The 23,524-nt window shown below is 47.9% G+C and overlaps 4 protein-coding genes across 4 annotated transcripts; 3 read left to right on the top strand and 1 right to left on the bottom strand.

The window, feature by feature from the left end:
* Nucleotides 1-1,245: 1,245 nt before the first annotated feature.
* Nucleotides 1,246-2,348, top strand: PtA15_4A734 (uncharacterized protein; the record flags this gene model as incomplete). Its single annotated transcript, XM_053168648.1, has 3 exons — nt 1,246-1,516; nt 1,593-1,715; nt 1,801-2,348. The coding sequence occupies 3 exons, from the start codon at nt 1,246-1,248 to the stop codon at nt 2,346-2,348; spliced, it is 942 nt and encodes a 313-aa protein (XP_053019836.1).
* Nucleotides 2,349-4,609: 2,261 nt separating this feature from the next.
* PtA15_4A733 (uncharacterized protein) lies at nt 4,610-5,354 on the bottom strand (the record flags this gene model as incomplete). The annotated part of the gene is made up of 2 exons (XM_053168647.1): nt 4,610-4,901; nt 4,993-5,354. 2 exons carry the CDS (start codon nt 5,352-5,354, stop codon nt 4,610-4,612), a joined length of 654 nt encoding a protein of 217 aa, XP_053019835.1.
* A 1,222-nt stretch (nt 5,355-6,576) lies between these two features.
* PtA15_4A732 (uncharacterized protein) lies at nt 6,577-7,321 on the top strand (the record flags this gene model as incomplete). Its single annotated transcript, XM_053168646.1, has 2 exons — nt 6,577-6,938; nt 7,030-7,321. 2 exons carry the CDS (start codon nt 6,577-6,579, stop codon nt 7,319-7,321), a joined length of 654 nt encoding a protein of 217 aa, XP_053019834.1.
* Nucleotides 7,322-14,033: 6,712 nt separating this feature from the next.
* PtA15_4A731 (uncharacterized protein) lies at nt 14,034-15,530 on the top strand (the record flags this gene model as incomplete). The annotated part of the gene is made up of 4 exons (XM_053168645.1): nt 14,034-14,090; nt 14,282-14,758; nt 14,836-15,245; nt 15,338-15,530. 4 exons carry the CDS (start codon nt 14,034-14,036, stop codon nt 15,528-15,530), a joined length of 1,137 nt encoding a protein of 378 aa, XP_053019833.1.
* Nucleotides 15,531-23,524: the final 7,994 nt, after the last annotated feature.

Genomic DNA, 23,524 nt, shown 5'->3' with positions numbered 1-23,524 from the left:
CGGTGGTGGTGGGAGAGAGAGGGGGAGAGAGAGGAAGAAGAGAAGGGTGTTAGGTGAGTGACTTTGAGTTTTGGTCGGACGTTCTCAAATGATGGGGGGGAGGTGAGACTGAAGCAGATCAAGAATATGTCGGTCTGGGGGTATGTAGGACAAGGTTCTTAGCCGGTCGTAATCCTAAGGAAGACAATCAGCAAGCGCGATTTTGAGTCAGTTGGATAGTCATCTGGCTGGGAACTCTCTCTCTCTCCCGAGAGGGGGGGGGGGGTAGGAAAGGATGGGTGGTGAGGGAGACTGAAATTTCTTGACCGGTGGTATTTCACTGATGAATCTGGTTTGTTAAGGTTTGTTGTGAGGAAGAACTTGAGGGGACTTGTGGAATTTTGGGAACTTAACTAAGTCCCTCCCCGGGCGCAGGAGCGGGCGCTTTGCGCCCAGGAGGGACTTAAGTTAAGTTCGGGAATTTTGCCCGGTTCAATGTTCCTGCGGCTGACCAGCAAAGACCCAGCGGTTTGCCGTCAGAACTCTTATACGGTCGGGCTGCCAGTTCACATGACGGGCAGCCTTGGGCAGCTGACCGACAGCCTGTGAGGATGTCGGGCTGCCGACAATCTGGGGTGTCGGTTACCCAGCGGGTAACCGTCGAACGCCAGGGAAATACCTGGCGGCAGTCTGACGGGTGCGGAAGTGGGCGGCTAACAGTCAGGCTGACAGTCAGCCCGGCGTGGGTCGAGCCAGCGACAGTCCGCCCGGCATCAGACCGGCAGACGGGCGACGGATCGACCCAGGTTGAGCCACCGAGTGTCCTGCCGGCAACAGGCCGGCAGACCGGCGGTGGCTTGACCTAGGTCAGTCCGCCGTACATCTTGACCAAAAGAAGTACGGCGGACTGACCGTCGCGAGAGCCTGCCGACGGGCTGCCCTGTATTCACACGGTAGCCCGACGTGTGCCCCTTTGGCGTCAGGTCGTCGGTCCGAGGGAGCCAAAATCGCTCTTGTGGTGTAGTTTCACAATCTGAGATGCGGGCGAGACAGGGACCGATGGATGCAAGAGAGTTGGCAGCTTTGCATCCATGATCTGAGATGTGTGCGAGACAGGGCCCGATGGGCGTGAGAGTGGGAAGCCCAATCCGAGAATCCGACCAGATATTCCGGGTATTTACCGGATATTACGTGACCGCTGCCGGATATTCCGCGCGGGAAATCCAACAATGTTTGAAGTGTGAATATCTCCCAGCGAAGACTGAAATGCTAGCTAACGAGGATACTCCTTTTTCACTCAGACCTCCGCCGTGGTTTTTGCAGGGGGAAGGATGGTGGATAATTCTATCAATCTTGGGTCCAGCGCGAAAAATATTGGACCGACTTAAACACCACCAAAGGGAAAAAACAAAACGCCCAGACTCGACACATTCAGATTCCTTGGAGCTCCTATCGCGCGAGGTATCACAGCCAAGTGACGGCTTCCGAGGTGGTTTTGGTAGCGTACAAATATTAAGGTACCACATGTCGCCAGTTGGTCAGTTGCAGACCGTTTTGCAAAAACCAGATGATGATGGCCTTTGACTAGGAACTGATTCGGCATTCATCAACAGGCGCGTATGACGAATTGTTACTCATTCCCGGAGTGTTCAAGCCTCCAGAGCAGTCTTCTAAGCGCTCCCCAGTTTTCAGGATAACCGAAATATATGTTTCTACCCTCGGCTCCATCCTCAACGGTCAGTCCGCAAGTCGCCATTTTGGCGCAGATTCTGATAGAGGGTGGTTGATTCTGACTACCCGACTGAAATTGCTTGCGCGCAGGTCGACACAACTGGAACATTCCGAAAAAGCTTGCCCGGTTTGAATTCATCCCGCTGGAAGGCTCGCCGAACAAGATCACGGTGAAGGTGTATGCACTCAAGTCGTTCAGCTTCACTCGGTCCGCTTCCTCAACAAGCTGGTGCTTCGAGCCGCAATTCTTCGAAACTCCGTTCTTCAGCATGATCATCCAGCGGCGCCTAGCGAGCGTCAACATTCCAATCAATTTGGGACATGTACCGATGCTCGATCTGACGCTGCTTCAGCCCCCCTTACAGGCGGCCGAGCCTCTCCAGCCGAACATCTTGGAACTGAATCGTGGGGCCATCGGCACCTCAGATTGGAAACGGACCAAGCTGGACATCAGAGGCCGCTGTGGTCTCTGCTCCTTCAAAGGTACCTTGCCCGGCCGGGCAGGACAATTTGCGGATGGTGAACACTTCCCAGACATTCAACCCTATCGATTCGGTTTCCACTTCCCGCGCTTGCATCTACAGGTTCAAGCTCCGACACACATTCCATCTTCCTCGGATCCCTCAGAAAAACAATAGCTTTACGAAAGACTTATATTTCACGACTTTCTACATTAACTATCATTTCTTGAGAGGTTACCCAAGATCAAGCTCTCAAAGTGAGGCAAATTCCCTCTTTAGCATTATATTACCAAAGACAATCAATTGCATGCGATGTCGAAATGGAAAACATGTACATTAGCAGTTCAGCAGTTTACAGCAAAATTTCCAAAACCCAAAATACTCTTTCCACCCAAACCCATGACTGCGAGCTTTTTTTTTACGTTTGCGCATGCACCTCAAAATATTGCTGATATATTGGACTTGAGGGGCTGGGCCACCGGCGTTGATAACACAGCCGGGCAATAGAGCAATCATGCCATGTCTTGCGAAGAGAGGCTAGAGCCCGGTAGGTTCTCTGTCTCTAACTAGAGCCGCTTCGCAGGGCTTGGTCCAAAGTGCAAGGCTCCAAAGGAGAGGCTTCAAAGCTACAATCGTCGCTTTTTGCGGAAAGCCTCTGAGACACCTTGGGAGGAACATTGTGAGATTTCATTTTTTACTCTGTATTTTCCCCAAAGGCCCTGTGAATGCCTTTCAGATCATGAGAATTGTCTAATCCAGTGTGCCCAGTTGGTTTTTACAGTGCATATGTTTCTATCATGTATGAAGGTGGCTTGCAACAGATTTGTACCATCAGGGACCAAGAACATCACATCCATCTGGTCACGAGATATTGGTGAATAAAGAGTATTTGTTCATAATCAACCGTAATGCATTTTTTGTGACATGTCAAAATCCTTACCGCAAAAAAGGGGGTTTCACATGGATTTCACTTGCCTTCAGAATATTTAGGCCCTGTTTGGCAGCGTCATTATTACGCAATAAATAGTTGGGGCATGCCCCTTTACATTATGTAAAACATCATTTTTGGGCCTGATCTTTTGGAAGTAAACTATCAAGCTTTATGACAGCTCACTTTCAAAAGCCTATCCTAAAAAATGTTTTTTACAATATGTAATGGTATTGCATTTTGAACATTACGCTGCGTAATATGACGCTGCCAAACAGGACCTTATCACGCTTGCATACCGTAACAAGCAACATGTGATTGAAAAATTTGGTCACACTGATGGTGCAAAACATGTCATCTCTCTCACTGCTAACATTCTCATGCCTTACAGGCACATCACAATAGATGAAGATGCAAGATGAGACTTATTCTCCAGCCTGAACAAATTTCACCAGCAACACTGTCCAGAAAAACAGATGTCCGAGATTTGTTTCCGCTAGGTGGCACTGTAATGCAATGCGGCCGCCAGTTTTTCTAGGCATGTGAGCGTATCCTGAGCGCAAAGACACCAACACCTAGCAGGGGTCCTGCGAGATTTTAACGGATTTTGACGGAGCTGCGCTTAGCTAATATATCATTGAGATAATTTTACGATAACGATTTGTGCTTGCTAATGGTTTGCAATATGAAAATTTTGATGACCAAATTACAATACAAGAGGAACGGATTGAAAACAATTGCTAAATAATAATTATTTGTAATCATGATGCAGTAAAAACATCAAACGAGCAAAGTAAAGTAATCTCTCAAGTCAACGATCAGATGCAGCAGCATCCACAACCAACCTAGTGCTTTTGGTGAAAAATTCTAAGACCGAGAACCAACAGGGATGCTTTTTGGGCTTTTTTGGGCTCTCACAGAGAGTCTTGTGTTATGTATGGTTGATGTTTTCCTCAGATTTGTGAGACAGAAAACCTGCAGGGCTGCCTTTTAAGATCTCACTGATAGACTTTTATTGTTACAGTGATTATTGCTTCGTCTGATTTTTTGATTCTCTCCAAATTGGTAATCCGTCGGATCATAGGCCCTTGCCTTCGACTCTTTCTTCCTATCTCTATATGGCATATTTCTCTCACAACGGAGGCTGCACTTTCAAAGCCAACATAATTTTTATTCAATTAACATATCACTGGGTAAGATACAAGATTGGTGCAATTTTTATTCCTTTTGATGGTACTAATTCGAGCTGCACAGTATCGATAAATACATACAATATGATAGTGAAACTACAGGGGAAAGCTTCGGATGGATTTGAAAAAGAGCACAACAGAAAGTAGAAATATCCAAGAGCCTGAGGGTGGGCCGTTTGTTCATGGTGATGTTACAAGGGACAGATTGAGGTTGATTTAACAGACAGCATAACATAAATTCAAGAGTAGCATGTGGTAATATTATACTGAGAACCGGGAGGGAATAAAGAAAGATTTCAAAAACTCTTTGGGCCGTTTGATCAAGTACCGCTTCCATCTGAAGCTTCAGTCTCGGCAAGCTCCTTCAATTGCGCAGGGAGGCTGCTCGGGTTGAACACCATTCCCCGTCGACGATCAGAGAATGTCGGTGGTGGAGTAGGATGAAGGGCTGAGGTTTGGGCCGTCGGAAGCTCGGGATTTGGCGGGCTGTCATCGGGTGGACTGATGGCCATGCGGAGAAATCCGTGGGGCGGACGAATTTGAATCTTCCATTTTGGCTTCTTCGTTGGCTTGGGAGGCTGGCTAGGCTTGACTAATTGCACGAGGGTATCGCTATATAACCAAATAATATAATGAATATCAAGAAAATTTCATCGTGGATGAAGCTCCAGGAGGGCCAGAAAGTCTCTCTATTTTCACTTACCTCATGTCGCGTGAAGAGGATGGCAAGGCCACCTCGCCAGTTTTGATGATCAGGAGCGGGCTGGCGACTCGAGTGCGATCGGAATCAGAAGAATAGACAGTTGAGACGCGTGGGTAGGCGTGAATTGATGAATGCGGGCCGGGGTTTGGTCCATTGCCGGGGGAGTTCAGTCGTTCAAGACCAGCCGAGTAAAGGTAGTATTCTTGGTCATCGGGGACGCGGACTTCATTCCCATCCGGGCTGGAAGCTTCCATCGAGGAGAGAAATTCTTCAAGAAGGTCCTCTGGCCTTCCGCAACAGTGAAAGGATTCATCAGAGTCGGAGTCATCCTCCTGGCGCATCTTGCCCTTGATCAAGTGCATTTTGGTGGATTCAGACAGTTTTTTTGGATTTAGTGAAGCGGTACTAGAGACCAAGATGAGAGTGGTTTTTGGGACGCCGAGAAGATGAGTTTAGAGCGTGCTATTCTTCGCCACTCTGGGTGTAAATGATCTTGATGTGAGGGGAACAAAGGGATCAAATAACAATTGCGGTATCGTAGAGTGACAAACTGGGTGCTCAGCCTCTACTAAACAGAGAGCAAATTTAGTCGTGTTTTATTAAGGTTATAAACAGAGGCACGTAGAAAAAATTGCCAACGGCCCAAAGGCTGAGCATTTTCGGCTATTGAGACAACTTTTTTTCTTGTTGGCTGTACTGCTCACGAAAAATATCGGTAGATTTCCAGATTAAATAGAACTAAACCACCGCGCAAAATGATTACCAGCTTTGAGGGCATGTTTTACCAAACTTGTCATATCGCCACTAGCAACTACCGATCCATTAGTCTTCTAGGGCACATTCTTTGGCGCGGCCTGATATGTCACCTTGGCGGGCTTGATCTATAAGCAATGAATCACAGGGTGGCGGGACACTACGAGGCAGGGATTTGTTGGGCTTCAAGAGGGCCGCACGGCAAAGGTGCAGTGGTCAAAAGATGCAATGAAGAAGAATATCGAAGCAGCGGGTGGTAGCGGCATCACAATATTACATTAAACGAGGAGTGCAACCGGTAAATCCTTACCACGCTCGAGAGTTGGTGGCATTTGTCCTTTTCGACTCTCTATCTTGGGCAAGAACCTGAAATCACTGGTCCAAGAAGCCTTTCTAAAGCATTAAAAATCCTCTTGAGACTAGCAATATTTTTGTGCGGTGTGTTAGCTCTATATAAGCTGGAAATGGACCAATATTCGTTGTGATTAACGTATAGAAGTACAGCCAACAAGAAAAAAAAGTTGTCTCAATAGAAAATGCTCAGCCGTTGGGCCGTTGGCAATTGTTTCTATGTGCCTTTGTTTCGAACCTCAATAAACCGCAACTAAATTTTCTCTCTGTTTAGTAGAGGCTGAGCACCCAGTTTGTTACTCTACGATACCGCGATTGCTATTTGATCCCTTTGTTCCCCTCACATAAAGATCATTTACACCCAGAGTGGCGAAGAATAGCACGCTCTAAACTCAACTGCTCGGCGTCCCAAAAACCACTCCCATCTTACTCTCTAGTACCGCATCACTAAATCCAAAAAGACTATCTGAATCCACCAAAATGCATTTGATCAAGGGCAAGATGCGCCAGGAGGATGACTCCGACTCTGATGAATCCTTTCACTGTTGCGGAAGACCAGAGGACCTTCTTGAAGAATTTCTCTCCTCGATGGAAGCTCCCAGCCCGGATGGGAATGAAGTCCGCGTCCCCGACGACCAAGAATACTACCTTTACTCGGCTGGTCTTGAACGACTGAACTCCCCCGGCCATGGACCAAACCGCGGCCCACATTCATCAATTCACGCCTACCCACGCGTCTCAACTGTCTATTCTTCTGATTCCGATCGCACTCGAGTCGCCAGCCCGCTCCTGATCATCAAAACTGGCGAGGTGGCCTTGCCATCCTCTTCACGCGACATGAGGTAAGTGAAAATAGAGAGACTTTCTGGCCCTCCTGGAGCTTCATCCACGATGAAATTTTCTTGATATTCATTATATTATTTGGTTATATAGCACTACCCTCGTGCAATTAGTCAAGCCTAGCCAGCCTCCCAAGCCAACGAAGAAGCCAAAATGGAAGATTCAAATTCGTCCGCCCCACGGATTTCTCCGCATGGCCATCAGTCCACCCGATGACAGCCCGCCAAATCCCGAGCTTCCGACGGCCCAAACCTCAGCCCTTCATCCTACTCCACCACCAACATCGTCTGATCGTCGACGGGGAATGGTGTTCAACCCGAGCAGTCTCCCTGCGCAATTGAAGGAGCTTGCCGAGACTGAAGCTTCAGATGGAAGCGGTACTTGATCAAACGGCCCAAAGAGTTTTTGAAATCTTTCTTTATTCCCTCCCGGTTCTCAGTATAATATTACCACATGATACTCTTGAATTTATGTTATGCTGTCTGTTAACCTCAATCTGTCCCTTGTAACATCACCATTTTATTATATGTATTTATCAAATTTATGCCTCAGGATCATTAAAAGGAATAAAAAATTGGACCAACCTTATATCTTCCCAAGTGGTATTGTCATTGAATAAAGAGTAAACGACTGATGAAACCGGCTCATCACAAAATATGAAAAAGCTGAAACTAGATTGTTCACATTCCCCAGCTTGAACAGTATAATCATCCTCAATGTGGCCAACAAGTATTTCCTGGCTGCTTATCGGGAGCGTAGTGGGAGATGGGCGGAGTCCAAGAAGCGCAAACGGCAGAGGCACCCAGACCCTCGAGCGCGCTAAGACGAGCGCTAGCGCGAGGGGTGGAACGCCTCCTCCGGCGGGAACCACCATGAGCTGCGGGACCAAGCCGCAGCAGTCGAGCGGCCAAACCTAAGCGATCGAAGCGCAACCGGTACCGGCCAAGGTCTACCTACCCGGAACCGTGCGACACCGCCATCAGCCGGTATCGACTCGCCGTTTTGGATCCTCGCCGTTTGGGAGAAAATTTTCCGCATCACCAGGTCAAGGTTCCAATAAACATCCAGGAAGCTAACTGACGAGATGCTGAATATTCAAGCGGCCACAGCAGCCGTAAAAGAAGCAGCGAACCTCGACACAAGGGACAACGCAGGACAAGAGACGGGAGAACTCTCGACAGGCGAACAATCAGGTCCGACTCAAACCCAAGACCCAACGGCAATCCAGGTAGAGCGAGCGGAGGTCACCAGGAAAATTTTCATGTCAACTGGGGGCAGGTGACGTGAAGGCATGATTGCGCGGATGAGGATGTTGATCAACATTCGAATTTCGAACGAAGGGGCCTACATATGTCCTGAGCCAAGTTCAGTAGTCTTGCGCAGCCTGCAGTCTACATAGCTGCAAATGCATACAGCAGGGTGAGCAGCATAGCACGACAGTTGCGCCAGAATTGCGCCACAGTTTCAAGCATTGTTCCTTCACGTCACCTGCCCCCAGCTGACACCAAACTTTTCCTGGTGGGTAGTGGCACCACCGGGCATCGAACCTAAGAAGACAACGGGCCCAGCACCCAAGAAGTCGAAGAAAGTCACGGTATCTCAACCAACGAGACGCATCGCGACACGGAGTGCATCGAGGGTCCCAGAAGAGGTGGGACAGGGAGAGAAGACGAGAGGAGGAACGGGAGGAACGGGGGGAGGAAATGAGGAGGAACTAGAGGAGCAGCAGGATATATGGGAGTTGTCAGGGGGGGGCGTAACAACCGGGAACAATAGACAAGGTAAGCCGCCAACACCCCGAAGGAATGCCATCCAGGAATGCGATTAAGGAATGAAACTGAGAGATTCTGCGACGCTTACACCGTTTAGCAGATGATCCGGTAGTGAACGGGGACGGGGTAGCTCTAGGAAAGGAGCCGACCACACAACTCAGGGTCCAGCAAGCGATACTGGCAATGTTCGAGAAAGGGCAAGCAGCGGAAGAAAAAGGCCAGGACGCTCAGGCCCTCTTGTTCTATCAGATGAGTGCGGGACTCAGCGGGACCATCTCAGGAGGGCGCCGAGTCGAACCCACGATCAACCCGAACATCCCCCCTCCCCCCTCAACTCACCAAACCCCAGCTATCATCAGACACCCATCACCGACCCCAACACCAACGACCTTATTAGCGTCAATCCCAGGCTTTGTTGTTCCGACCCCGGCATCGGCGAAGCTCTCGCGGGTCAGAAACTTCGACGAAATGACCACCAGTACCAGGCAACCAAACGAGGTGGTGGTTTTCGACGACGCTGCCGTCCCGACCAACGATTGCCTTGGTTTCACACCTTTTTTCGAACAGAATCTCTTAGCCTTCCGGGCTCCCCTTCCATTGACGATCTTCAACGCGGAATGGCAAGACCGAGCTATCCTCTACCAGCCCGAAAAGAAAACAAAATCGGACAGCGGCGATAAAGATAGGTACACGGGGTACCCATACCCAAGCGAGTACACCCAGACCTACCAAGAATGGTCGGTGAACCACCAAGGCTTCTACGAAGCAGTCAGCAAGATCCCATCCCACTCCAACCTCGTGGCGTGGTTGATTGTCCACAAGAGGAATGCAGATGGCATCATAAAGCGGGAAGGCTTCATGACCGCTTTAAGATACGACATCCACGTGCAAACGAACACACTAACACACCGAGTGGCGATGCCTAACGGAGGAGTATCGGTGGCGAACATCTCCATATTTAGACGGGAGATTGTCCTCAACGTCCACGCAAAGGCGGTACGGGCAGGCGAGACGGAGTACACCGACAACCCGTACGCAGTGGGATGTTGCAGGCATGTAGGCTGGGACCCGGTAACCGGACAACAAACGACGAAGAAGGACGACCACTCAGGGAAGATTCCTCTCCACCTCCAACAACCCACGATGAAAAGCGCGACAAACACCCTCAAACCGATCACAGACGCCCCGAAAGGACCAAGCAGTTCCAAAGAACAATCACAAAGGTCAAGCAATTATAAAGGCAGCAGGTGGAACCCCCACTACGAACAAGATGGAGGCCCGAACGGGGGAGGAAACGGCGGAGGAGGGGCAGGAGGCACCGCTGGTGGCAGCGGCAGCAGAGGGACCGGCAATAACGATGGGCAAGGGAGAGGGAAGCAGTACTAGTTAGCCGGGTTTCCCTTAATTTTTAATTTTTAAGAATTTTGTTTTCCTTCATTCTCTGGTCGGACAAACCAAAGTCCCGGTAATATGATGGTGTGGCCTTGTGAGATGTGACTTTTCTACATATGAGCAAATAAGACACTATATGCCGAATTCAGAGTTTCAAAGGAAAGAGCAGACACTAGGTGACCGGAATCTGACGATGATGGCCCTTCTCCTTTCATATGGTAGCAGTGAGACGTTGGTCAAACCAGAGGGAACTTACCCCACACCTCGGCAAGGTATGCCAAGACCTCAAGCCCAACCTACCACAATGGCACTGTGGCCTTCAACGGTCTCCTGCGAGATGGATTTGGTCGCGTGGAAAGCGGCCCTCCAACAAGCAGGCCTGTTACCAGAATACCAGGATGTGCTGGACGGGTTCCTCAACGGGTTCGACCAAGGGATACCGAGACATCGACTCCCCGGTAACCCCCCCTTTTTTACACCGCCTAACCATACGTCGGCAGAGCTGGCGGAACAAAAAATAAAAGAATCCATCCAGAAAGAACTGGACGCAAAACGAATGTTTGGCCCGTTCACCTACGAACAAGTAGCAGAACGTTTTGATTTCTTTCGGACCAACCCGCTAGGCGCAGTCATAAACGGGGACGGATCCCTACGGCCGATAAACGACCTCTCGTTCCCGCACAGTAAAGGAGATATACCGTCGGTGAACTCGTTTGTAGACGCAGACGACTTCGCCACAACCTGGGACGACTTCAACGTCGTAGCCAACTTCCTGAAGAATGTAAAAGGACCAGTCTTACTGGCGCTGTTTGACTGGGAGAAGGCATATTGCCAAATCCCAACAGCTCCTCACCAGTGGCCGTACCTGATGGTACAAGATTTCGATGACAAGCTACTCTTAGACACTAGAATCACTTTCGGAGGGGTCGCAGGCTGCGGATCATTTGGCCGACCGGCGGACGCCTGGAAAAAGATAATGCTTGCAGAATTTGATGTCTTGAACGTTTTCCGGTGGGTCGACGATAACCTATTCGTGAAACGGCCTTACTCCACCACATTGATGACGGATGTAGTGAAGAGATCAGACAAACTCGGGGTCAAGACAAACAAGGAGAAGTACTCCCCTTTCTTAACCGAACAGAAATACGTCGGGTTTATTTGGAATGGCACAGAAAAAACAGTGCGACTGCCGGAGAAGAAACTAGAGAAACGGGTTAATCAGATACAACATTTCCTCGAAATAGGGGCCAACTTCTTGTACAACGAGGTGGAGGTTATTGCCGGTAGGCTTAACCACGTGTCGTATATGCTTCCGCAGCTGAGATGCTACTTATGCGGAATCTACCGGTGGCTAAAGGATTGGGTCCACCGGGAAACTAGGAGACCGATACCAAAGGACGCTGAGGAAGACCTACACGTCTGGTTTACAACACTCAAGGAGTTCACCCCTACCAGGTTGATTGCGCGGCAAGACCCGACAGAAATCGGGTGGGTAGGAGACGCCTTGACGGGATACGGCATTGGAGTGCTCATCGGACGCCGCTGGGCCCAATTCCGCCTTAGATCGATAGAAGAGCTAGACCGCGGACTGATAGAGAATAAGGAAGAAGAACGTGTATCAAGACTGGAAACCGTCGCCGTACGACTCGGCCTATTGATGCTCCTTAAGCTTGGCGCAAGGGCCGGAAAGACTTTCATTGTCTGGACCGACAATACCACGACTGAGAGCGTGATCTTAAAGCAAAAGTTGAAGGACAAGTTCGTGAACAAAGAATGGAAAAAGATACAAGCTATGCTGATCAGACACCAAATCAACCTAGTGGCAAAACGAGTGATTTCGGCAGAGAACAGGGCAGACTCGCTCTCTAGAGGGATCCGGCAAGGTCACACACTGCAAAAAAAACTGTGTCAACTGTGAGCAGTTGACATGCGGTAACTCTGAGGAAGCTTGTGGTGTTACACCAGCCTTACCCAAGGTTTGACTCAACCAAAGCTTCAATGCACAGTCACTGTGCACCTTGCACAGTGACTGTGCCAACAAAGGCACTTGTGCATTCAGGTGGAGTTACAATGGTAGCTTGGCTTGAGTATCCTGCATGTCAACTGCAAGCAGTTGACCAAGTTTTTTTTGCAGTGCACAGACACAGAGACCAGTTGCGCATTGAGGTACCAAGAGATCTCGAGGAGTTAATTAGTCAAACAACAGAGTGATTGCAATGAAATTGAGAGATGCAACCCCCACAGTCAGGGAGAAGCTCCGACTCCCTGAACTCATAATAGAAACGCGCGACCAGGCACGCAAAACTCCAGGCCCTTGAGGGGAGGGTTAGTTTTTCCTCAGACAACTGTCAAAATAGGATAAGGGAGAGACAGTCTGAGCAGGCTCCAGGCACCTGGAGTGATGGGTCGGGCTCAGACCTTCTTGCTAGGAGATCTCAAGGAGGAGACACGTCACGAAACCCGCTAGGGGACGTGAGGCATCTCCTCACCTCTCTTGCTCCCCAACTACGCCTTGGTACCTAAAAAGGTGAACCAAAAGGACGTAGGGGAGAAGAGAGAGGAGACTATTCCCTTATCCCAAACTCGGGTAACTTGGAGAGTTATACAGATAGCTCTCGGGTTACCCTAGGCAAACAAATGGTGAAACCATTTTTATTCACCTGTTTGCTGAACAAGTAAATAGGTCTCCCACACGCCGCGGAACTATCCGCGGCCTCCCCCCTCCCCAACCCTCCGAGTGTCAGCGGATTGGATAGATCTTCTTGCAAGCGTCAAGACCCCGCTCAAAAGCGCTGCCAATTAGCCCAGAAGCCCCCTTGACAAGGACCATGCAGCGCTAGATCAAAGCCATCAAAATTCAAAAGGGACGCCGTGACCTGTTGGTCAAATTATTCTGCGCTTCATCAAGCTGATGCCAGTGGCAGCATAGCGGGCCATCATTGAGACAATCCTCTGTTTTTAAGTTGTTCTAGGTTTACAGACTGCAAAATGCTATACTTTACAGGAACTAGAGCCAAAATAAGATTCAGGAGGAAGACATTGAAACAAAATGCTAATTTCGATCAGGACGGGTACAAATTCCGAGGCGCCAAGTCCGCCAAAGTGACCCCGCCCGCGGACGAGCTTTGTCCCCCGCGAAATTTTCTTGTATCTCTCCGTTTGCGCCAATCCGAGAGCACATGGTGATGCTCCCCGAGCGCAGGGTTTGGTACGGTTTGGAGAGGCGAACTTCACTCTGCCCTTCTTGAATACTCTCGTCTCCGGGATTGGAGCCTTTGCCGAGGATAGTGGACATTCAGGTTATCCACCGTGGCGCGCGTGACCTCTTTGCTTTGGGACGCGAGGAGGGGGTCCCCCGGACCCCCCTCTGCGTACGAGAGGCTCAGTTCGGCTAGCACCAACCAGCTGGGGGTTGTTCTCTGAGCCAGGCACCTTGCCGTATTAACCAGGTCAGAGCACACAGCCGCTGGGCGGGTGGGAGGGGCGAAAATTTTGTGGGGTTGGGCAGTGTGTCATGGACCGAATGTCCAACAGCAAAATCCTGTCAAGATCGGATGGCAAGAACGCGTCTCCACCACGTCTATGGGTCTTCGTTTCTCATTCTTGCTGGAGGGATGATCTCAAAGTGAGCGTTAAAAAGGTGCATCACCATGAAAACATCCAAACCGCGCCGTGGTGTGTGCAAGGCGTGTGTCGGCTGACTTCGGCCCGGCGAACTTGTCCAGGCCCCTCCCGGGCCCGGCCGCGGCGAAGCAGGGCCCCAAACACGATCGGCCGGAAGAAATATGTGTTTTGTCATTGATGTCCTGCATAAACCTTCTTCGCTTCTCTCAACAACAACACTCACTCATTCGATCGAATACGACCGACAGCGCTCTCATTTTTCGCTACTAACGGCACCGGACGTTTTTCGACTAACAAGCTCAGGATTACATGTGGGGATTTCTGCTGTGGTTCTTTCTTTCTCTTCCTCCGCTTTACTTCTTGCTGGTGAGTCTTCATCTTCTCGGGCTCGTCGTCTCGCTCTTTTCTCCATTATAAACATTAGTTGATGTTGAAAATAACAAGACAAAAATTCCAAAGAATATGAAAACAGCCCGTGTGTGATTTTGTTGTTGTTGATTTGATACGAAGCTGATGTAGATGAATTTATTTTTATGATGGGGATGGATGGATGATAGATCGTAATCTTAAAAAAAGTATCCCACAAACCAGCGCCGCCGACATTGGAATCGCTATACTATTTGTCAGCGTCGAATGGAGGAGAAAGGCCGGGGGATAGACTAGATTCGATCAAGAGCGGTCCGGCAAGTGTCGAGCTATCGGTGGTCGTGCCGGCATACAACGAAGAAAGTCGGCTCGAGAAAGGACTCACTGAAGCGCTCGAATGGCTCGAAGAAAGCAGAAGCAAAGTGACACGGTTGTCTAAAGATGCCTCGAACGACCCGCGAGACACGCCCTCTGTTAATCACGACGACGCCAGTTTGGTTCGCTCCTATGAGGTTCTCATCATCGACGACGGATCGTCCGATCGAACCGTCCAAAAAGCCCTCCAATTGTCCCTCTCTCATGCTGCAAAAACGGACAATCATCCCGACTCTCAAGTTCGTGTAATCAGGCTTGGAAAGAACAGAGGTAAAGGTGGGGCTGTTCGGCATGTCAGTACCCGCCCTTTCCTTCCAGATAGCAAAACAACTGTCACCTTACTTTTTTTTTTTAAAAAAAAAATCTATAGGGAATATTGCATTCTAGGGGAGAGCTGGTTCTTTTTGTCGACGCGGACGGAGCGACGAAATTTTCAGACCTAACGAAACTGATCAAGAACTTGAAGACGATTCAGATCCCAAGCACCCAGAGCGGACCAACAAGAACAGCCACCACCACCACCGCAGAAACAACAACGACGACGAAGAGGGAGAAGGGGGGAGGAGAGCAGTACGGGATGGCGATTGGCTCCCGAGCCCACCTGGTGTCTAGTCCGACGGTAGTCTCGAGGACCAAGTTCCGCAACTTCTTGATGAATTGCTTCCATCTTTACCTCTTCATCCTAGGACTACAAGACATTCGGGATACGCAATGTGGCTTCAAACTGATGACGCGGGCGACTGCGATCCGGGTCGTCGAAGGTCTCCATGTCGAAGGATGGTCCGTCTGCCCTCCTCCCTCCCCTCCCCACCCCATCCTCGCCTTATTTGTGCTGATGCTCTTCCCTCGCGTGCGTGGGGGTTGCTTTCTAGGATTTTTGATGTGGAGCTGTTGTTGAGGGCTAAGTTGATCAAGGAGCCGCGGATCCCAATCGTCGAAGTCCCGATCCAATGGGAAGAAATCCAAGGCTCAAAACTGTCCGTGGTCAAAGATAGCTTGATCATGGCCGTCGAACTGTTCTTGATCAGAATCAACTATCTTCTGGGCGTCTGGGATCTTACTTAATTCTTTTCCTCTCCTCTATCCTTCTATTTCGAATTGCTTTTACTATTCTGTTTTTTTTTTTTTTTGATTGATTGATTGAATGGAAGAAAAAAGAGCTCATGAAATAGTTCATAATTTTCAAAGGGACAAACAGGAATGTGAGTATGTCAGACGCAGATGTCCTGAACGCGAAGCAACCATCGTTGTGGGCCCCAGTCATGTAAATAAAGCATATTCCCACAGGCTTGGTTCTACTAGGACCGCTCAAATTTGCAAGTACAACAGGTGCGCTGGAATTTGCATCATGGTGTAAAAATTAGTGACACCCCAGCCAGGTTCACCCGAGTTTTACCTGGGATGATACGTTCACCAGCTCACCTCCCATCGTCGGTCAACGACAACACCGCCGACACCAGTACTACCTCACCTCAGGAAATGCAATGCACGCTTGGATTGTCCGTCCTGGGCTTCCGTAGCAAAGTACCCCTGGTGAGTAGGCCGATGCTTCCATCCTGATAAAATGAAATAGCATTCTCAAGTGCACCCTGAAAGCATCCCGATTGCCACTCAAACTTGTCAGGGAGTGGCTACTGCTAGGTCCTGGGCCTCTGTATGTACACGCCACAGTGAAACACCTTTGGGCTTTGTGCCATGCACAAAATACGTATTACCAGTCGTCCGACCATTAGGGCTTGAAACTGGCCCAACGTATGTCCAGACTTGCTGTCATTCTTGGAGGATCCTGGTCATGGGATTCGTGCATATTTAACACGCTGCCACCAAGATACCCCGGAATTATCCCACCATCCTGAGCGAAAATACACATTTTTTAAGCAAAATTCCTTCTGACCTATCGACGCAAAGAAACCAGCTTCAGGCAATAGCCAGGGAACTCCTAACCTAGCGATTGTTTGACACTTTTGTTTCAACATCTTTATTTACATCTGCATCACTGCAATCGGGACTTCACCATTTGCACCACTGCAATCTGGACCTGAGGAATTGGCCTTGCCGGTGAGGTCTCTTTCGACGTCATGTGGAGTCGTTCCATCTCGACTAACATATCGTGATTTTCTTTTCTAGTTGTTTTTTGCTTACTGAGACGGTCGAGACCTACCAAGACACGTTTGCCACCCGTCCAGTACGCTCAATGACAAATCACTCTCAACACATGCATGCAGTGGGTACAATAGTTAACACCTCGATACCCTCCAGAAATTCCAACCAGGCGGCGCGATAGATCATGTTTTCCCGATTCTTGGTTGTTGCTTTGCTTTGCACCTCCACCCATGTCTGGGGAATGGGTCGTAGCGTTGCTCCGATTGATAGCATCAGCCGGATCGATAAGAATGATCAAATCAACCGATTTCCGTACATGGTTATCGGATCGGCCGATGATCCTCAATATCTCAAGGTGTTTTTTTCGATAAGTAACCCAACTAAGGCCGCCAGCCGCGACGTCAGGACCCAACTTTTGTCTCTGGAAGATGTGAAAACCGCGTTGAAGGGAAAAACAGGCGAGAATGAAGCTATCGCAGAACTGCAACACCTGCGGAAATATAATATCAAGCTGGTTGTGGATACAAAAAAATCGGACAACAGTCACTGGACGGCATACTATACAAACTACATGTCAAGCGATCCAAAAACGACCCGCATTCAAACTTCAGAAACAGCAAAGATGATCAATGCGGCCTGTACTCACCAACTCGGCGCCCAACTACCCATCATCGTCTTTCCGGTGAACGATAAAGTAATGATCCAATATCCGGAAATTGCTTCGGACCAGACAGCAGAAACATTTGTACGAGCAGAGACGACACTCGCAGAGTTAGAAGCGCAAATGTTGACAATAGAATCGCAGTGCAGCACGCTGGCTATCAGCCAAATTCATTGGGCTGCACAGCATAACACTGACCTTCGAAATTCAAGATGGCCTGACAAATCTCTAGGAAAGTTTTGGTCACATCATAACGCCGGGATGAGAATTCTTGAGATGAACCCTGAGACGGGAGACATAGTCCGTCAAGGTCTTGGGAAAGTCTTTGGAGCCAATCTTCCTAACATCCCTGTGCACCGCGGGTATGTAGTTCCAGAACCATAAAGGCGAACTTGCAGCCAAGCTTATGGTCCTTAACAACAGTTTTCCTTGTTTCATATTCAAGTGAACTCACAATTTTATGTAGTGATACGCAGTAGCTTAAACTACAAGATAATTTGTATAGTTGGCCTGTTTGCTTGTAAGATTCTCTAATCAAAAGTATCCACATTATCTTGGTCCGCTCAAGTATCTCTAATAAAAACCACAGGTCCCTTGTCTCATCTTTTTCTTGATTTTTGCTCATCTCACTGTTCTCTTAGACTTGTTGCTTGTGTTTAACACACCCTCAAATCTCAAATGGTTTTGATGAAATCCCACTGAAAGTATCATCATTACCTCACTCTTGCTCAAAGACAGGCACAACAAACCTTTCGTTTGTGCAGGGGGGACGCTGGCCCGCAGGGACCCTCCAAAGGAGGGTATCTGCGGGAGGGCGTCCTCCAATCATTTTCCAACCTCACGTTCGCGCAAACGTCACGGTGGACATCAGACATTGTTGACAAACTCCTCAACTACACTCCTACCCACTAATAACCAAAGTCCTTCTGTTTTTGTAGGGAGGGCGCCGTCCCGCAGGGACTCTTGCATCCTTTTGAGGCTCGCACTTCGCGCAAGGGACACTTTGCACCATGCTGCAATAGGCCACCTAAAAAGAGTGACATGTGTTAAGTTCGTCATACCCAACAGCTAGATGTGCTCTTAGAGACACATCCAGTGCAATACCACTCCCTGAAAGAAATTGGAAACTTAAGGTATATTTCTTACATAAGTTTAAGGCTATGTTGGATACAAGTTATACCATAAAAACCATAAAAAGAATAAGAGAAAATGCCTTTACCTTAAGGCAGATATATTTGTAAAGTGATGACTATAATGATAATAGTAGTGATTTACAAATGTGCCTGAGAGTTTGATATACTTCTTATTAGGGGGGTTCACAATTGAATTTTACTAAACTTTGGAGGCAAATTTAAGGCCTTTATGAACAAAATTTTAAAATTTTGGGAAAATGCACAGTAGCAGGTGATACAGATCAATCAGTGCAACTTATCAATTTTTTTAAAAAATGTTCATAAACACCTTAGAATGTGTCCCAAAGTTTTGTAAATTTCAATTGTGAACCCCCCTATTTCGAGTTGAATTGATAATGAGCATGGAGTTTAACTTGATCTTTGAGGTAATCTTTTTGATCTGATGTATCAAGATAATCATTTCAACTAGGTGTTAGTTCTTGTTAAATTATAAAATTGAATGTAGGTTCTTCTTTAAAAATTAATTTTCTTATTCTTCAAATTGATTAAAATAATCACTTTGCACTTTTTGGAAACTTGTCTGCATAGTGAATAAATAGATGATCTCATTAGTATTTCTCAGAAATCTATTTTTTTTCTTCTTTTTCTCACCAAAGCCTGATGAGGAAACGCATAGAATGAGCTTTGGTTTATTTTTGTGTTGCATTAATACATTGAGAGTTCTGAAGAATTATCAATTGGAATGTTAGATTGAATCACTTCTTCCTCATCATGAGCAGACTCATCAACTTACCTCAAGATCAATGACTGCTGTTCATCTGCATTGTAGGTGATGACTTCACTCATGTTGTCAGCTGGCTAGTTCAAACCAGTTACCCCAACGGTGGGCCGCTACGCTAAACTATCCGTAGCGTGCGCTATCCGCTAGTTTAGCGTGGTGTAGTTCCTGACACAGTGCCGTTAGCTGTAGCGCCCGCTACGGGCCGCTACGCTACACTAACGGGCGCTAACAGCGCTATCAGCTTTTTTAGCGGTTGAATAGCACTGCTAGCGCTGATAGCGGCGATAGAGGCCCTGTAGTTTCAAGGGGGGCCTGTTAGCGGTAGCGGGCAATCACTGCCCGCTAACAGAAAACCCCGTCATTGGTAGTTTAGATCCGCTACGCTGCGCTGAACTACTGACTAAATGTAGCGTAGCGGCCCACCGTTGGTTACCCCTTAACTGGCTATCATAGTTTGTAACTCCCCATCTGCATATTTTACTACACTTACATTCATTTTATTCTGCTTTTTAACATTTTATTTTTGGCATCTTTCATATATGCTTATATCTAGTCACCTGTTGTAGATAGCATATATAAGTTGTCCTCTCTGAACTCTATTCTTCCCCAGACTTTCAGAAGAGACAAAAATAACAATATCATTTTATTTACTCATTCCTCTTTATTTGAAGATACAGCAACATATCACTGCTTCAGATAGCCAGATCCCTTCACATCAACAAATCACTGTCTAGATATCTAAGCCTAAACTTCTCAAAACTTATCAACAGTTGGGTGTGAACTCCTTGGATTCAATCAAAACCGTCTACAACTTGCAAGCGACTGGAAAATCCCAGTCAACTTCCATCAAGGGGATTTCAATCACTCCGGAGTAGCCCACTGCTGACAATGAGTGACATCTTTGCTGAGAAGTTGAGGAACTAGCAAGCCATTCTTCTTTCCATTGCTAACTGTGTGTCCCAACCATTGGGCTGATTGTATCAAAGAGGGGTCTATTTGGTTTTGTTTCCCTAGCTCTTGTAGATGGGCAGGATTTTCCGGACTGAATTTTGTTGGTATTGTATGGAGGATTACCCCAAATTGGCTTGGAAAAGTCTTGAGCTTGGAGTAGACAAGTTCTGTCCATATGTGCTTGTTTGTAAGTAGCCAACGCGCTTGTTCTCTGGTATTAACGTAAATCTTCAGATCTTTGGACGGGAGTAGAGTTATACCAGATGCTTCAATAATTTGTGATTTGACTGATGCGTTGATTGAGATGAATACATTGTTGATCTTAGACGTGATTTCCAGAGCGGAAATTGAGTCCAGTGCTGTGAATCCTGGTGGCGTGTGTATTACAACGCTAGCTTTCTTGTATTTGTTAATCTCTGCATTAGTTGGTACCGGATATGGTTGTTCTTTTGATGGGTTTTTTTTTCTCTTGCTACTATGAAAAAATGAAGCCCAGGTTGCCAGTGGCAGAGGCCGAGGTGCCGGGATCAAATATTGCCGCTCTCTCCAATCTAGTTGTTTGAGTATCTTGTCTAGGATTTGAGGTTTGGATTTCAATCCATTGACTGGTTTGATTACCATTTTCTTGTTCTTTTCAATGATGTTGATCTTTTCAAGGTTTTTGTGTAGTGTGCTGACGTTGCTTAGGATGTGATAGATTTGGTCAAAATTCAGACTCTGAGTCGGGTTTTTACTTTAAGCTGCCTTTTTGAGATATTGTACTAGGTGTCCAGTTAATTGGATGGCCTTTTGAAGGGGTATCTCCTGAACAAGTCCAATAGGTGGGGGTGGTGGATCTGGGGCAGGGGATAGGGACATGTTGTATGGCTAATTGGTTTTTTGAAAAAGCAAGGTTGTGGTTTGAAGCCCACACCTGCCTATATAAATCACCACAGTGGGTACATGAGGCTGAGCGGTTACCCGCTCCTTTTTCTCCCAAATTTGGATACACGGACCCGCACATAGCACCTGTGGGCGGGTACCTACTACTGGCTGAGGCCTGGCGGGTACCCACCCACGGATACCGGGTACCACCCACGGGCAATCTCTACTCTTGATGACCGACTGACTGGTCATCAAAAGGGATACAGCCTCTTGATGACCGGCTGACCGGTCATTGAAAGGGATAAAGCCTCTCAATGACCGGTCACCTGGCCATCAAAGAGGATAAAACCTCTCAATGACTGGTCAGCCGGCCATTGAAGTTAATACCCGGGTACCTCCCCCTCTGTACCCAGGTACCTCCCATGGGGGTGCCGGGTGCGGATGCGGTGTGATGAACAAAAGTTGTCACTGCGTAGAAATTTCAGGACCCCGCCGCTCCAAGATGATTCCCAGGTAAAGTCGGGTGATCCGGAGAAACTCCGCTCCAAAGCTCCGCCGCGTTGTAGGGCTCTAAGTGGGATAAATAAAGTAAAGCACGTAAAATAATCTAGCTCTGCAAAAGTAAACAGTAAAATAAAGCTCCGCCGCATAAAAAAGATAACTCCACCAAAAACTCCGCAACAACCGCAAGAAAACAGCCGTAAAGCAAGCACAGAACTCCGCAAAGCACAACCGTAACACATAAAGCAAGTCCGCAATGTAAAAACTCTGCTCCGCAACATACACAAAGTAAAAGAAGCACAACAATCCGCAAAGTAAAGTAAAACCGTAAAAGAGAGTCTGTGGGGAGTATGATACAGAATCCTCCCTCCACCACTGTGGTTTTATAGAGAAAAGGAAGAGAACTAAAAGATATACTCCACCCGCCTCCCACACACGCCATCCGCTAACTCTGTTCACACACGCACACTCGTCATCCGCCAAGCGCTATACACACGCACGTCATCCGCCAATCTCCGCTCTCAGGCCAACTCCTGTTGTCTCCGCCGCTTGCCTTTGACCGCTGTCAAACTCCTCTCTCTAGTTTCCACGCCCCTGTCTAGCCTATGATTTCAGGATCCCACACGCCGCCCTTCTAGCTGACACGGCTTCCCCCAATCACCACCTCCGCTATCCAGTCCGCGCTGGCCTGCTTAGTCTGAGTCCAGTTCCGCCGTCGAGCTCCGCGCGCCGCTGTCTTCAGTTGTGCGCTCCGCTCCGCTCTGTTCCGCACCCTTTCCGCACCACCTGTGCGCCGCGCTGATTGCTCCGTGGACAATTTGACACAAGTTCCAGAATTGATCACCACAGCGGGTGTGAGGAATTTGTGAAAAATCAGGGGGGTACCTGCATCCATCACAGGTACCCGGGTGCCATATGCCATCTCTACTAGCACTGCACCAGCCATTGATCAAAGGGGATGTGTAATCCCTTTGGTGACCAGCACTGACAGGCCATTGAGGCAAATTTGGATTAAAAAATCCAGTGGGTACCACTGGTACCTGCCTGGTGATGCTGGATGCAGTGACAGGTGCCCATTGTTTGCAAAACAAAATGTGGGTACCGGTGTAAGAGTCCAACTGGGACTCTTCACTAAAGGGCTCAAAGGGGGGCGCAGAGACTCGTCTCTAGATTTCAGGGCCCAAGTATCTTGTATTTCTAAGGGGGGCAAGCTAGCAAGGAGAGAAAGATCTCTCAGTATCTACAATAAGGTTTTGAGAGGGGAAGAGAGAAGGAAGATAGAATAATGAAAGACATACCTAGCAAGGAGAGAAAGATCCCTACCAAGCTAGGTAGGTGGCTGAGGAGCGGGGACTATATGGGTCCTGCTCAGTATCTTGTGAATTTTGTGTGACACCATAGGAGGGGGCTCACAACCAGCAGTGCAACTGGTACCTGGGTCCATTTTATAGTGGTGCAGAGCAGACATCATCAATAATCACTCAAGCTCAGATATAAATTCTTGAATAAGGCAGACATCCTTTATTTCTACATTGCTGTGCTACACACTACTTGCAGTAAGCATTTTGCTGCACTGGGTGCTTTTTTACCCCCCCCCCCCCTCCCCCCCCCAATAAAAAGGAATAGTTCACTAAAGAAGAAATCACTTAGTGTTCAGCACCAATTTTCTCCATGCCATGTGACAGCTCTGTTTATGAAGCTTAGGGCTAAAAACCCGTCAAAATAAGGGTTTTGGGCCCTGGCACTATGACTGTGCTGATGTAAACACTGGTAATATACATTACCAAGCTTTTTACATGGCAAATATGGCCACTAAAAGGGTTTAAACACTCTGTAACAGAGGAAGGATTAATTATGTAATTAATAATATGTAATTATTAATTACAGGGAATTAGTTGGCGTAAAAGTAGGTGGTAAGCGCTTAAACTGATTGGCTGCTTGACAGAGGTGGAGGTCTTACGGCAACTACTTATAAGGATAAAGCTTTAAATATGCTAATAAGGGATTTTTGATGATTTAAAGGGTTTAATCCAGTGGATTTTGCGTGCAAAGGGTGGTTTTAAAA

Source organism: Puccinia triticina, chromosome 4A, assembly GCF_026914185.1.
Source record: "Puccinia triticina chromosome 4A, complete sequence".
Taxonomy (NCBI): Eukaryota; Fungi; Basidiomycota; class Pucciniomycetes; order Pucciniales; family Pucciniaceae; genus Puccinia; species Puccinia triticina.
This window is presented reverse-complemented; position numbering and strand designations above follow the sequence as displayed.